Source organism: Balaenoptera acutorostrata, chromosome 18, assembly GCF_949987535.1.
Source record: "Balaenoptera acutorostrata chromosome 18, mBalAcu1.1, whole genome shotgun sequence".
NCBI classification, from domain to species: domain Eukaryota; kingdom Metazoa; phylum Chordata; class Mammalia; order Artiodactyla; family Balaenopteridae; genus Balaenoptera; species Balaenoptera acutorostrata.
Genome location: NC_080081.1, coordinates 77,963,642 through 77,978,260, shown reverse-complemented (window position 1 = coordinate 77,978,260; position 14,619 = coordinate 77,963,642). Strand labels below are relative to the sequence as shown.

Here is a 14,619-nt window from a genome sequence, read left to right as displayed (position 1 = left end):
AGAATGGTGTACCTATAGCATCTTAGACTGGATGAAATATGGGCAACTGCTTAAAAGAATGTTACGAGACAAAACGTTTAAAGAAACCCAGTGTCCACAACATCGTAAATCAACTATACGTCAATAAAATTAAAAAAATAAAGAAACCCATTGTCCTAAGAGCTTGAATGTTTCAAGAACATGACAGGATTTAGTGTTCGGATTCTGGATTTGTTAAGGAACCTTAAAAACTGCCTTAGGCATGTGAATCCACAGCTTTGAGATGTCATATGCTTCTCCTTAATCTCTTAATGTGGTGAATTATTCTAATAGACTTTTTTTTTTAAGGTGAACCATATTTGCATTCCTGGAATGAGGATCGGTGTTACAGACGACTAGATTTCGGTTTTCCAACAGCTTATACAGAAATGCTGAATTCCATGATAGAGAGATGTCTGTAGTTTTCCTCTCTTGCTGATGGCAGACAACGCACTGAGGAAGGTTTCTCTCTTTCTAGGAAAGAGGTTGGGTTGGACTCAAGTTATCTGATGACTAGAAGTTTGTTGGAGCATACATTCTGCCATCTGGTTTTATGGTGTTGCTTTGTTTGGAAAGGCAGGAAGAGGTTTACCTGCCAATTCAATGCCTCTCACAGTTTTAGGACTCCTTAGGTTATTTCTTCTCAAGTCACTTTTGGCAATTTTTTTTTTTTTGGGAATTTGTATATTTTGTCTAAATTTTAAAACCCATTGGCATGACTTCTATAGCATTCTTTATCTTTTTATCTCTGCTGCAGCTATAGTTACGCCCATCTTCTCATTCCGTACCTTTCTTGTATCTTCTCTATTTCTTTCTTAATAAATATTATTAGATATTTTTTCCCAAAAAATCAATGTTTGTCTTTGTTGACCCACTTTAGAGTATTTTTGTTTTCTGTCTCACTACTTTCTGTTGTTGTCTATATTACTTCTTACTTATACTTTCTATGGGTTTATTCTTTTTCTAATTTTTCTTACAGTTGATTAAAATGGATTCTTAACTCATTAATCCTCAACTTACTTTTTCCTAATCTAAGCATTTTAGGGTATAAAATTCCTTCTAAGTAACCTTTAGCTACATTTCAGGTTTTAACATACAATGTTTTCATAATGATTACTCCTAATTGTTTTCTAATATTTACACTCATTTCTTTGATCCATAAGTTGTTGAAAGGTGTATTTTTTAAAAATTTGCAAATGTATGGAGTGGTTTTAGTTATCTTTTTACTGATAATTTCTAGCATAGTTGTATTGTAGTCAGAGAAGATGTTCTGTATGGAACTGATTTTTTTGAAACGTGTTAAGACTTAGTTCGTGGCTTAGGATGTGGTCAGTTTTCGTGTTTTGTTTGTACTTGAAAAGACTGTGGATTCTCTAACTGTTTGGTCCAGGTTATATATGTGTGCAAATGTGTTGCTCAAATCTTTAAAGATTTTGTGCCTGCTCGATCTTTCAATTACCAAAAAAAGGTCTACAAAATAGCCCTTCTGCTTTGACTGTGGATTTAATGTCTCCCATATGGCCCCAGCTCATTCTTCCATGTTCTAGGCCTCCAGGCATCAGTAGTTACAGCTGGGGATTACTGGCCTCCCTTCCTGGAGAGCTCAACTGTGCATTTAAAGAAATAAAAATTAATTTTGTCAGGCACTGGTAAGTATTCTGTACAAGAAAAAAATTTAACTCTATCCAACCTTCTGTTGCCAGAAACACTTAAGATCTCTAAGCTTCACTTTTTCACCAGAAAATGGAAATCAGAATAGGTTGGAGTTCCCTGGGAAATGACACTGAGACACAGATTTGCACAGGCAGTTTACTGGGAAGTTACAGCAACCTTAGCAGAGGGGCCAGTGTTATGTCTCACCCGCACCCACCACTCCTAACACACAGCCCAACACATTAAATTCTAGATATTCGTTGAGCTGAACCAAAGTTGTGAATCCATTTACTGCCACGTATGATGGATATGACGTCTTGTCAGATGGACAAAGCTCCAACAAGCATGTGACCTCGGGCCTGGGACCACGTGAGCACCTGCAAGGGTCGTCCCTGAGCTGCCCACGAGGACCAGGGTCCTCTAAGAAGTGCCTCGCTTCACCAAACAACTAAGCCAAAACAGAGGTGTCTTCTGGCACGAGAATAACCACCAAGGACTCTGAATTAACTTCTAAAGGCCACCTTCACCCAGGGTGCCAGGGCTAGAAAGACCTCAGGCGCTGAGACGGAAACTAACCTCTCAAATCCTAGGACTAGAAGCCAGAAAAACAGAGAAAGGCTGATCTGAAATGGGGACCCATCTCTGATGAAGCCCAAACACTCTTTGGGGCTTCTCCCCGGATTAACAAGGACAATGGGCTCTGTCAGCAGCCCTGAGCCCTGGTCTTTGCCCAGGTGCCCCTTCTTTCTTGGGGACACCCCTCTCCCCACCCCACCACGTGTCACCCAACACCCCTGCTGGTCATAAGCACCAACGTGCCCTCTGCAAGTGCAGGACCTAGGTGGAGGGAAAGGTTCCAGGACACTTTTCCACTGCTCTGTTCTCTTGGGTTAGATTCCTGACACAGTTGCTTCCACGGGACTCTAAACTTGCAGCCTGAAGTTCTCCCTACGGTGAAAACAGCATAAAAGGTAAGGATTGTGGACACCCCGAAAATCCGCTGAGAAGCCCACACTGGAGGCCGACACCCATCCAGAGTGGCCACCAACCCCCTCGGCGTAGGAATAGATGGTGTGTCTCTGGCCAGGCGAGAGACGAGATGCTCTGAGTTTGACAGCCAGGTTGTATGAAAACAGTGTTATCCTTAAGCCCCAGAATCCCACATCCCAGGGCAGGGCGATGTTTGCTCTGTGGGAGGCATTCAGGAACTGAGGCCAATTCAGAGCATAGGCCTTGCCCATCCATTGCTTGAAATGGCAGAAGAAATTGCCCTCGAGCTTAAATTATTTCCTATCTCTCAAGCCCATACAGTTACTTTTTTTTTTCAGGTTGAATGCACCACTGATTTCTCTCCACTGTACTAAGCCACCTGGCTCTCCGCCTGAGGTTCTGGGTGCACCAAGTCTTACGGCCCGTCGTTTGGAGTCTAGGGGAGGAAGCTGCCTTCTGACTTGACTACCATGGTGTCTGGTCATTGCTCTTGAGGCTACCAAGACCCCACATACTCAGCTAGTATCCGTGACGTCATCGCCTAGTCTCCCCTAAGCACATGTAGGCTTTTCATTTCAGAGTAATGAGTCTCAGAGTAACACACTTCAAAGCCCTCTACTCCTCAGCACACTTCTCTCTCTTCACCAATCCGAGAAGTTTGATTTACCTCTACCTACATCAAAGCAAATTCTCTGTTCAAGAGTATTTCAACTCTAACCCATGAAGTTTTAATGTTTATAAATGCCCCCTTTTTAAAAAGCAAAAGGAGCTCAACTAACATATACAAAAAATATACTATGTCTTCAACACCTATCTTTCTGAAAGTTAATCATGGTACAACTACCCTGTAAATTAAATCTCCTTATCCTTGTACAGAGCGGGAAACTGTGGCTCAGAGAAGTTCGGGAAACTGCCTGGATTCACAGAGCTGGTAAGTGTCCAAACCAGAATTCAAACCCCGATTCTGTTTGGTTCCCAAACTCAGTCTCTTTTTACCAACTTCACCACCTCAGAGGCCTCAGGAAAGTCATGGCACTCCTGGGCTTTAGTTTCCTCATGGCCTCATGAAAGGGAGATTGAGTGTGTTATTGTCAGGTGCCTTCTGTGTGAATTCGAGGAAAAGTGGGAAGAGGAGGAACGATGTGGGCTGGGAAAAGGGGGAGCCAGCAAAGGCGTCCAGGTTTTGTGAATCTCTTGTCTATTTGTGGTTCTATGTCCATTTACTCTGACTCTTCTCTGTACAAATCAGATCTCCCTTTGGAAGTTTATGCTAATCAGGTTCTAAAGATAAATATGAGTTTTTTCTTGTTATTTAAGAGAAATGTGGGCTTCCCCGGTGGCCCAGTGGTTAAGAATCCGCCTGCCAATGCAGGGGACACGGGTTCGATCCCTGGTCTGGGAAGATCCCACATGCCGCGGAGCAACTGGGCCCGTGCGCCACAACTACTGAGCGCACATGCCACAGCTACTGAGCACGTGAGCCACAGCTACTGAAGCCCGCGTGTCTAGAGCCCGCGTTCCGCAACGAGAAGCCACCGCAATGAGAAGCCCGCGCACCGCAATGAAGAGTAGCCCCCGCTCGCTGCAACTAGAGAAAGCCTGTGCGCAGCAGCGAAGACCCAACGCAGCCAAAAATAAATAAATAAATAAATAAATAAATAAATAAATAAATAAAAAGAGAAATGTAAGTAAGCGCAGCGTGGACAAGCCCATTCTAAGGGAAGTAGACTTCCAAACAATCTAGGCAGACTCCGATTCTTATTTTTCAAACAAGATGGCGCAATCTCATTATTCTTCACATTGTTTCAAAAGTACTATGGGTTTGAATTGTTAGACAGATGAAGTGAAAACAACCCCCCAAACGACACAGAACAGGAAACAGCTCTTCAGAAAGACTCCAGTTCGCTGCTCCCTGCGGCCACACACAGCAGGTGAGTCCAACTCGAGGAGGGTTACAAGGAACAGAGATTCTCCGAGTAAAAGCCTCAGAAATCAGATCAGAGTCAGAACACCGAACGAGCTTGTCCAAAGGCACCTGCTCAAAGCAAACAGTAACTTTTCACCTGTTCACAAAGTGTGGAAAGAAATACAGGCCTCCTGTTGGTCAAACACACACACACACACAGACACACACACACCACACACACACCGTCATTATCATCATTAGTATAAATTCTAAAAATTGAAGCGGCTGGAAATAAAATTTATCCCGGAAAAATAACCACCAACAGACTTCACCATCAATGTAAAGGAGCAACAAAATTTATTGACTGAATTAAACACAACATTTCAAATGGCAGTGCTGTATTTTCATTTTACGATGTTTGAATGAAGAGAAGTGCTATTAGTCCAAGCTTCTTACATTCATTAAGAGAGTGACTATCAAAACCAGCAACATGCACGGTGATACATATGCACGAAATGGAATTATATCAACAAATATACAAAATACCCAAAATAAAATATTTACAGGTTTAAAAATATAAACATTGGTTCATCTATCCCATTAAACCACTGGAGAGGAGAAAAGAGAAAAGACCCTATTGCTATTTAGAACCCTTTTTTAGAACAAGTCTTAAAAACATAGAGTAATTTTAGGAGACAATTTTTGATGTTTGGGGGGACTTTAACATTCTATTATAAAAATAATATCTATAAACCTACTAACAACTTTCCTCCTGTGCACAAAAATAATACAGCCAAAAGCTTGTCCTCAGAGACATGCCTGACTTTCAGGAAAACTAATTCTAGAAATGGAGTTTCTCATTTGGGTTGTCTTTGTCTTTATTTTCAAATAACCTGCAATTCCCTCTATTACACTGAGATATTTCCTATAAATAACTTGGGCAAAACCTGAAGTTAGCAATGAGCCTGGTACGTAGCTGGAGTCCATTAAAAAATGACAGGAATTTACTTTGTCTATAACATCTAAACCATTTTCCCCGATATTCTTGGTAAAAAGACCACCATCGGATCCTCCATGTTCAGTTAAATGTATCCTGGAAGCAGTAAACATGCTAGATATTATTTTGTTAGAGTTTCTCCTCCTTTATTTAGAAATAACTGTGTGGTGGGGGATTCGTGGTTTGTAAGGTAGTTATTTGAGAAGGTTTATGAATTCCTCCAGGCTCCCTTGGTCCATTTCATCTTATGACATGATAACAAGTATTTCCTGTGTGTCACTTCAAGACCCTTGTGTAATATGACCAGATATTTTTAGTATTTTCTTTTTTAGTGTATTAATCATCCAGATAGGGATCTGAGAAAGTTTATTATGCCTCTAATAACCAATGACCTAGGCTGTATTTTATTAAAAATCTATCTTCTCACATAGAGCAGAAAGTTACTCTACCCAATTACTGAATAATTTCCAAAAATAACCCCAGTGTACAATTCAACACAATGATCACCTGTGACTGAATTCTTTCACTGCTTCTCATTAAAAAAGCATTTCATCAAGCGTGGGCAGCCCGTATATGAATAAAATGCTTTTGTAGGTTTTTATTATTGACAAAGCAGTCATCAGATTATAAAATCTGTATGCAGGCCTGCTAGCATGTAATAATGGGTTACTATGGCCCAAATTTTTGACTGGTCAGGTGTGAAAAAAAACCCAAAAAACCCTGATAGCTCTGAGATCTACCTTTCAGGCTTGCATGTACAAAAGGCATCAAATAATTTTTTTAAAAAACCAAGTTCACTTTTAAATGAAATAGTCGTCATTTTAATGGTATTCACCATCATAAAAATCTGGTTTGGCTCCTGCGGTTCAGAACTTTGATCAGTTTCTTACTAAATCATACAAGAATTGAATCATATGGCTAAAAAAAAAGGTTTGTAATTAAAGCACAAGCAGTAGAGTTAGACTTCTGGTTCACATTCCGTCCACTGCTTGCTAAATGGGTGGCTTCGGACAAGGTATTCCACCTTTTCGTCATTTTCTTCCTCTGTAGGACAAAGCCAAGCCCCGCCTTGCCTGGTTCTCGTGGACAGAATGTCAAAGAAAACAGAGCATCATCTCAGCTCGCGGTAAACACACAGCATAGGTTAGGCTACTTTAATTAAATATAAAATACTCAAATTCACAGTGACTGACTTATAGGTGTGCAAGAAATATGAGTTGAATGAATGAATGAATCAGAAAATCGAGGCCAGGATTCAACGGTCGGAGGCAGAACGTGGGACGCGCTACTTTCTAAAGAGCCGGGAGCGTGTCTCTGCAGTTCAGAACCGCGTCAAGGCGAGGCGTCACGGAGCCAGCTACTATCTCAGCAAACAACCCAGGACACCCAGAACCAGCTTGGACTGGGCTTCAGGTAGAAAAACAAGTGAAACGTGCTCGACATGATTGAAATCCTATCAGGGCACAGGTATCATCATGACAACAGAAGAGATGTCCGTCTACACTTTTGAAGTTAATCCCCAAAAGGCGAGGATCCCTCCAAAGCAAGGCAGACTGTTTGCCTCTGGAACCCAGCAGCAGCCTTCCCCTGGAATGATGTGAGTACCAACATCTCGGACACAAAACCAGTTCTCAGCTGCGTGACATGGGTTGGCTCTTTTTCTATTGAAAGTGAGCTGGTGATGCGATTTAGCAGCTCTTAGCTCTTGTATTACTGTAAGTCACTAAAGAGTGTCTATCCCTGTCCTAGGTGAAGAGAGAGAAAGAGATGGATGGATGCATGGATGGAATGAACGGGGTAGAAACAAACCAAAAGGATGAATTAAATATGCTCTGTGAGGGAGATAGTATTACCTAACCCACATGGCTGTGAGAGGGCTAGGTAAATATTTGTAAAGCTCCTGGAAGAGGCTGACACGTAGTAAGTACTCAACACACGTTAACCCTTGTTGTAATTACTATTCTTACTTTTAGAGGAATCTGTGTGACTTAATCCATACCCCCCTCATTCAATCTCACCCCACCCTGCTCCACCCCACAGACTATCAGCAAAAAATACAAAATAAAAGTAGGTAAAATAAAATAAAGGTGTTTTTAATGAATATTAGGAATGTCTGATTATAGTACAGCTACTTGTGAGCTCCAAACTGAATGGGTTTTTATTAAGCATGAGATCCAGTATATGCCCCGTGAATATGTGTTACACTGAATTAAAGTAAATATCAGTCATAAAATGTGCCCAGTTTCAGTTCTGGAGGCTTAGAGGCTATTTTAACCTTTTGTTTTGCAGCTTGAGAAGGAGCTGCTTTCCATAATCATGAAACGACCACTCTGAATCAGTCCTTAGAAACATTATCTGCAGGGAGACAACAACTTTCCTTGTGAGTGGCTATTGTTACAACGAACTGTCTCATCTCAGCGGTCATCACAGTGAAAAGGCTGTAAGAAGCCATCCGGCACGGCCATTGGAGAACCTTCAGAGCAGCATGGGGTCGCAGGATGGGTGCCTGCCTGGAGGAGGGACCACGTGACCACGTCACCTGACACTTAGAGCCTCCTCTCTTCACCAAGTAAATGCTGGCCTCTGGCTTTCCCACCCGAGAGACCAGGCTGCCATGCTAGCCTTTGGCTCCTAAACTGCTTTATAAATGTTCGTGCGTGGAGAATTGAAAATTCCTAAATAAGAACTGTGTTGTTCATCCCTCGGTCTGCCTGGCTAGGGGGAGGGAAATGGGATTGGGCCGGGGTATTTGGGTTTCTCCTCTTATTTCATTCAGGTACTTCTTATGGGCCGTCCTCAGTGGTGGGAAATAAGAGGCAAGTGTGATTCTTTTTCCATATGTTGAAGGGCATAAAATTCTTGGATTAATTTCTTAACAGTGATAGAGGGAGCTAAGTGCCTGTGAATGTAGAAGCCAAGCACAGGGGGCCACGTCCAGACAGTCCTACTTCAGGAGAGAAATCAGGAACGACTACAAACGGGGACTGAGTTCCACTGTACGAATGTCAGAACAGGCGAACATCCTGAGCAGTGTCCCAGCACTGCTACCTGAGGGCACCAAGCAAACATGATGGAGACCGAGGGAGAGGACGGCACGCTCACTAACCAATCTCTTCATACAAAGTTAACAGTAAAAGGTTGCTGAAAATTAATCTGACAAAGACGTAAATAATGAAAACTTGGAAAGTTCAGCCAAAGATGTCTCGGTCCCTAATACCATCTTTTTACTTTGACAACTGTGTAGGCAAAGGGTTATATGAATATTCATGGGAGTGCCAATACCTGAACACTACTTCTGAGATTAATGAATAAACCCTTAAACTCCTAAGTCATCACTTTCATAGATCTCACACACTTTGTATTTAAATAGGCAGATACCCTTAAACTCCTAAGTCATCACTTTCATAGATCTCACACACTTTGTATTTAAATAGGCAGATAATCTGTGGGAAATGGAGCTAAAGGAAGTCCTTAACAGTCTTCATTCCATTGTTGTTATTAGGTGAAATGACACAAATCTATTTCCTCTTGCGATTACTCAAAATGCTATAGGGCTAACGGAAGCATGAAAGCATTAGTACCGAAGCACACTGGCCCAAGTAACACTGCCCAGGTAATGCAGACACTGAAGTCAGGCTGTCTTTGTGCAGAGCTATTGAACTGACTGACAAATTCAGGGCCAACAATCCATGTGACTTTTTCCTATACAATTTGGCCAACTCTGACTAACGGGACTTAATCAACCGAGTATCTCAGAAACACAGATACACAGGAAAGGTGTCAGCAGCCCACATCCAATCCTTTCCCTAAAAAATCAGCAAATATGACCAAATTAGGCAATGCATTAATATTGGGTTGGCCAAAAAGTAACATCTTATGGAAAAACCTGAACAAACTTTTTGGCCAACCTATAACAACTGGAATGTAAATCCATTAAAATCCTAGGAAACAATCCCCATGAACATGAATGAGAGAAAGTAGCCCTTGGTACAAAAAGGCAACTACCATCCCTTGTCTGTGGTTGGAAAAGGTTAAGACACACCTCCCTGTACTGGTCTTGATTTGCCATCAGGTGATTGAGGCCATTTAATTCATTGCCTGAATCCTTCATTTGACTGGTGTGGGTGGAATTCTTAAAGATAGAGTCAAAACAAAAACAAAAACAAAAACAAAAAAACATGGAAAATATATGGAAAAAAGAACAAAAAAGAAAATAGTTTAAATCTTGCATAAGTGGTTCACTGACAGGCAGGGGGAAAATAAGGCAAACGTTGCTGACATTTTCCTTTACTTATAAAAACAAGACACAGCACAGTGGTGTAAATGTGGAAACAAGTCCCAAAACTGTGAAAGCAAAAATACTTTGTTCCAGTGCTTACAAAATAGATAAATAGGTTGCCTTTACTATTACAATGTCCTCATGAGTCCTTCAGGGCCTCCTACCTTCACTGTGCAATTGAACAAGTGAACAGATATAACTCTGTCATGGACTCATGCAGGGGAGACTCTAACCCCTGCAAGAAGATGCACAGGAAGAAAAGAAAGATCCTTTGTTTTACAGCTAGGAATAAAATGTATGTTCTTCCCATTCACTGGGGGAAAATGAATGTATCTGGAGTCTAAGTAATACTATCAGCGTTGAATCATATTCAAATCCCTTTCTCAAGACAGAACTAATTTCTAAAACATCTCCAAGTGTACGGTGAACGCCTTTGTCTGCTAGTTGTACACAGCTGAGTGCGTGAGCACGTGTGAATGTGAGCCGCTTTATGAATTCCTGGTGGTGTATTCAGAGTGCTTAAGGCTATGTCTGCCTACAAGACCTCATCTACAGACATAAGGAAATTAAATATTAAAACACTACTTTAAAATCACATTAAGGATCTGACATGACACAATAAAAGCCAGTAATCTGAATAATAAAGAAATTTAGCCAATCTCTACCACCGCTTCTAATTGAATCACCGCAGATTTAAAATGGGGAACAACCTGCTTTGTGCTACTGGCGCGGATTTGTATTCCTCTGATATCTGTTTATTTTGTTACTCCTTTCATATTATTAAAATGAGTTTTCATATACTTAACTTGCCTTTTTCTTTCCTTTATAAAACAGAAAACTAACTTAAAAAACGGGTACTACCAGTTCATTACTCAGGGAATCTCTCTGGAAAATGAGAGTTAGAGAGAAGTGTGCATGTCTTTTACGTGTGTGTAGTTTCACTTGAATATGTGTAACCTTCCCGATACTGTGAATCATCTCCTAGTCGAAGCTCTGGTCTTTTGATTAAATACACTGAAATACATTTCAAAGAGGATATTCTATAATCATTAGACCCTAACAGCATTCTAGGAACGGCTTCAGTTTATCATTCAAACTATCGAGGCATATGGTAATGCTTTCTGAAATAAATATTTCATCTAAAATAATAGAAAACACACATATAAGTCAACCACTTTTCAAAAATAATCTTGGCACACAATGTTTATGATACATAAGCTTCCCAGTGTCATATTCTGAACATACGTGGCTCAGTCCTAAGTCTATAAAGCAGAAGTCAAATGACATGAAAAACTACATCTTCTATTGTTTTTCTTTATGTGTTCCTCGTTTTGGACTCCCCATACTGAGAAACGGTTGAATCCAAAATTTTTATAGCCAAGGTAAAATCTCTGAAAACCAGGGTCTGGGGTGAAAAACAAACAGACTCTTAACCCAAGACAAGGCAGAACCATTCCTTTGGGACATCAACACAATAGATTATTTTTCCTGCACTGAAAGCCAGAGAACCCACATAAAACAAAAACAGAATTGCTTCCACTTAGAGTACATAAAAGACCATCAATGGTTTGGGAACGGTTATCGTGTCTAGCTATAAAACCAGATTTTAAACTCGAGGTTACGGACAGATTATAAAAGGTTGACAGCTGGATAATCTGTAAAATATGCATCATCTACACATGAAAAGGTTACAGTTTATAAATGCTAAAACACTGTGTCTGTTGGCATTTAGTGCAATCTTTCCCTGATCTTGATCTCTGCACTGGGTGGAAAAAAAAAAGGGAGGGAAACCTGCTCTGCTGAGCTTTTTTTTTCTCTCCAAACAAATGATCGAAATAAACCCACCAAACCCAAACTCTCCTTGATCGTCCTAGTGGTAGATAAATACCTATTTGCACACCTAGCAACTGAAAGTACCGGGGTTTCTGCCAATCAGTGATGCTTCCGCTCATCAGGTAAATTACCTGACTCAGCTTTGTAGGTGTTTTCCACACAGTGATACAGCAAAGGGTCCTTTTTTTTTTTTTTCCCCTGGAAAGGAAAAGGAAAAGGAAGGAAGGAAAGTGTCAGGAAGAGGAGGGCTCCTCTGATTCTCCCGATGGTTCCTGCAGGCCCGCTGGACACGGCACAGCCAAATATCATGGCGTGACGCTTCCTTAGATTGGATTAAGTTCTGTCTTCTGCAAAGGCAAGTAAAGGTGACTTCCTAGCATTCAGTGCATTAAAGAAAAAAGAAAGAAAAAAAAGATTTTTAAAAAGGTAAAAAAGAAAAAAAAAGTGCTTGAAAATAACTCTCAGGGACTTATCTGGAGGGGAAATCCCGCGTGTGGCATCCCCTGCCTGGTGTATCCTGCCCCTGCTGGCGACACAAAGACCTCCTTGGTCCAGGCTCGGAGCAGGGACGGTCCGAAAGGCCTTTCTTTGAGGGGTGCAAAACTTGCCGCAGTGGTTTCCGGGGAAAGTTGTGTTCCTCGACAAGCGGCCCCTCCACCTCGGCCTCGGAGACCTCACAACTTTTTGGCACTGTCGTGGCACGCCGCGGCCCGGAGGGTGGTCCCGGCCAAGCCCCGGCTGCTGACCCGGCGGACCAGCACCTTGGACACGGGGATTTTGGTTCTGGGCAGCTCGCTCCTAGCTGGTTGCTGGTGCACCACCGGGTGGCTGGGTGGAAGGTTCGCGAGGTGCTTGATGCTGATCGGGATCTTGGAGTCCTTCGGCAAGCTCCCCGGCGTTCGCAGGGCACAGGTGACGGTGACCGGAGACACGGGCTTTAACCGGGACGAGCAGGATGTGTCCTCAGCGGCGGCGGGCAGGGCCGCGGGGCTTCCATCGGGCTCGGCGTATAGGTCGTAGAGCGCGTCACCGCTGTCGCTGTCCCGGGGGACGCCCGCCTTCCTCACGCCGCCGCCCGAGCCGTCCTCCCGCGGCCCGGGGGTGGGGGAGTCCCAGTAGCCCTCGTCGCTGTTGGGGACGCCTTCCTGCGGCTCCTCGTCCGGGTGCTTGGGCTCCTCCTTCGGCTGGAGCTCCGTGGGGAGCCGGTGCAGCCTCCGGCGCTTGACCGAGGACGCGTCCTTGGGGGTCTCGGAGGCCACCTGCGCTTCGGGCGCCGCCGCCGCCGCCGGGGCCGCCCCCTGCTGGGGCCCGGGGCCCTGGTCCTCGGTCTGGGAGAGCATGTCCCAGAACTCCTGCAGGTACGAGTCGTCCGCCTCGGCCGGGCTCGCCATCTCCTCCCCGCCTCCCTGGTAGGCCACCACGCCGGGGGGCTTTTGGGCGGGGCCCGGCTGGCCCGGCGCGGGGGCATGCCTGGCACAGCTGGGCCCTGCCTCGTCCTCGGGGTCTGCGATAATATCTCCGCAGCCTGTAAGAGAGTCAAAGCTTTTCAGTGAAGTCACGTCAGAGAACATCAGACAAATACGATCGGCCGATGGGTCGGAGGGCGGATCGACCGAAGAAGGGTCGGGGGCGGCGGGCGCGCGGCCGCCTTCGGAGTCGGGCCGGGGCGCAGTCTCGGCCGGCGCGGCCCCGGGCCCCGCGGCGTCCTCGGCCGGCCGGCCCTCCCCGGCGCGCGACTCGGGCTCGGGCTCGGGGGGCGCGCGGGGCCGCTCGGCGCGCCCGGGTCCCGCGGCGCCCTCTCCCGGGGCGCAGGCCGGCTCCGGCTCCCCCGCCGCGGGCTCACCTGCTGGCTCCGGCTCGCACGCGGCCGCGGGCGCCTCCTCCTTGACGCACTCCAGGCTGGCGGTGAGCGAGCCCGGCCGCGCCAGGCTGCCCGGGGCCCCCGCGCGCCCGGCCGGCGCCGCGTCCTTGGGCCGCCGGTCCTTCCTGCGCCAGCGCACGCCGCCCAGGAGCCCCCGCAGCCCCCGCTTTTGTCTGCCGCCGGCCTTGCCCGCGTCGGCCTGCTCCGCCCCGCCGCTCTCGGGCCGCCCGTTCTTCCGCAGGAGCGAGAAGAAGCTGTGCGACTTGGCCACCGAGCCGCCAGCCGCCGGGCCCGCGCCGCCCGGGGCCGCCCGGGGGGCCGCGGGGCCCGGCCGCGCCCCGTCCCCGCCGCCCGCGCGCGGTTCCTCGCGGCGGCCGCCCTCCACCGCCAGCGCCTCGGCCAGCCCGTCGTGCGTCCGGCTGCGCACCAGCCCCGCGGGCCCCGCGCCCTTCCCGTCCCCTTTGTTTTTGACCCCGAAGATGCTGGGCATCGCGCCGCCCGGCTTCCTCTTCTTGAACAGTTTGAAGGCGGCTCTGTTAATCTTGCCCGACGGCGGCTCGGCGGCCGGTGGCTCGGCGGCGCGATCACAATGCAAGTCCATGTCTGCCGCGAGGGTCCCGGCCGCGGCCCGCGCCTTCCTCCGGCGGCCCCCCGCGGCCGCGCGCCCGCCGCTGACAGCCGCGCCGCGCCCGCCCGTCTCCATGGCGACGCAGCAGCCTGGCGTCAGCGCGGCCGCGCCAGCCCGCTGTCAGCTGCGCTCTAAATCAACCGGAGCCGCGCCGCCGCCGCCGCCGCGGGAGGAGCGCGCAGAAAAGACCATCTCCCCTCCCGCCGGGGCTTATATAACGCCCTAACCCACTTCGCGTCCGGCTCGGCTTTGTGCTGCAGCTCTTCTGCGGCGAGAGCGGGCAGCGGAGCCTCCTCGAGCTGATTGCAGAAATTAGAGCCGTAATCTTGCAATGCAAATTCCATCCAGTCTCACCCACCTTCAGATTCCTCCTCCTGATCGCTCTTTTCAGAAGCCCAATCGTGGATCGCAAAATGCCCCCGATTGGACAAAGAAATCCAACCCAACACAAAAC

At 46.2% G+C, this 14,619-nt stretch overlaps 1 protein-coding gene across 1 annotated transcript; it reads right to left on the bottom strand.

Annotated features, from left to right (window-relative positions):
- Nucleotides 1–4,917: 4,917 nt before the first annotated feature.
- Nucleotides 4,918–14,174, bottom strand: AMER2 (APC membrane recruitment protein 2). Its single transcript, XM_057533238.1, has one exon. The coding sequence runs from the start codon at nucleotides 14,136–14,138 to the stop codon at nucleotides 12,351–12,353; it is 1,788 nt and encodes a 595-aa protein (XP_057389221.1). The 5' UTR covers nucleotides 14,139–14,174; the 3' UTR covers nucleotides 4,918–12,350.
- Between the last annotated feature and the right edge of the window lie 445 nt (nucleotides 14,175–14,619).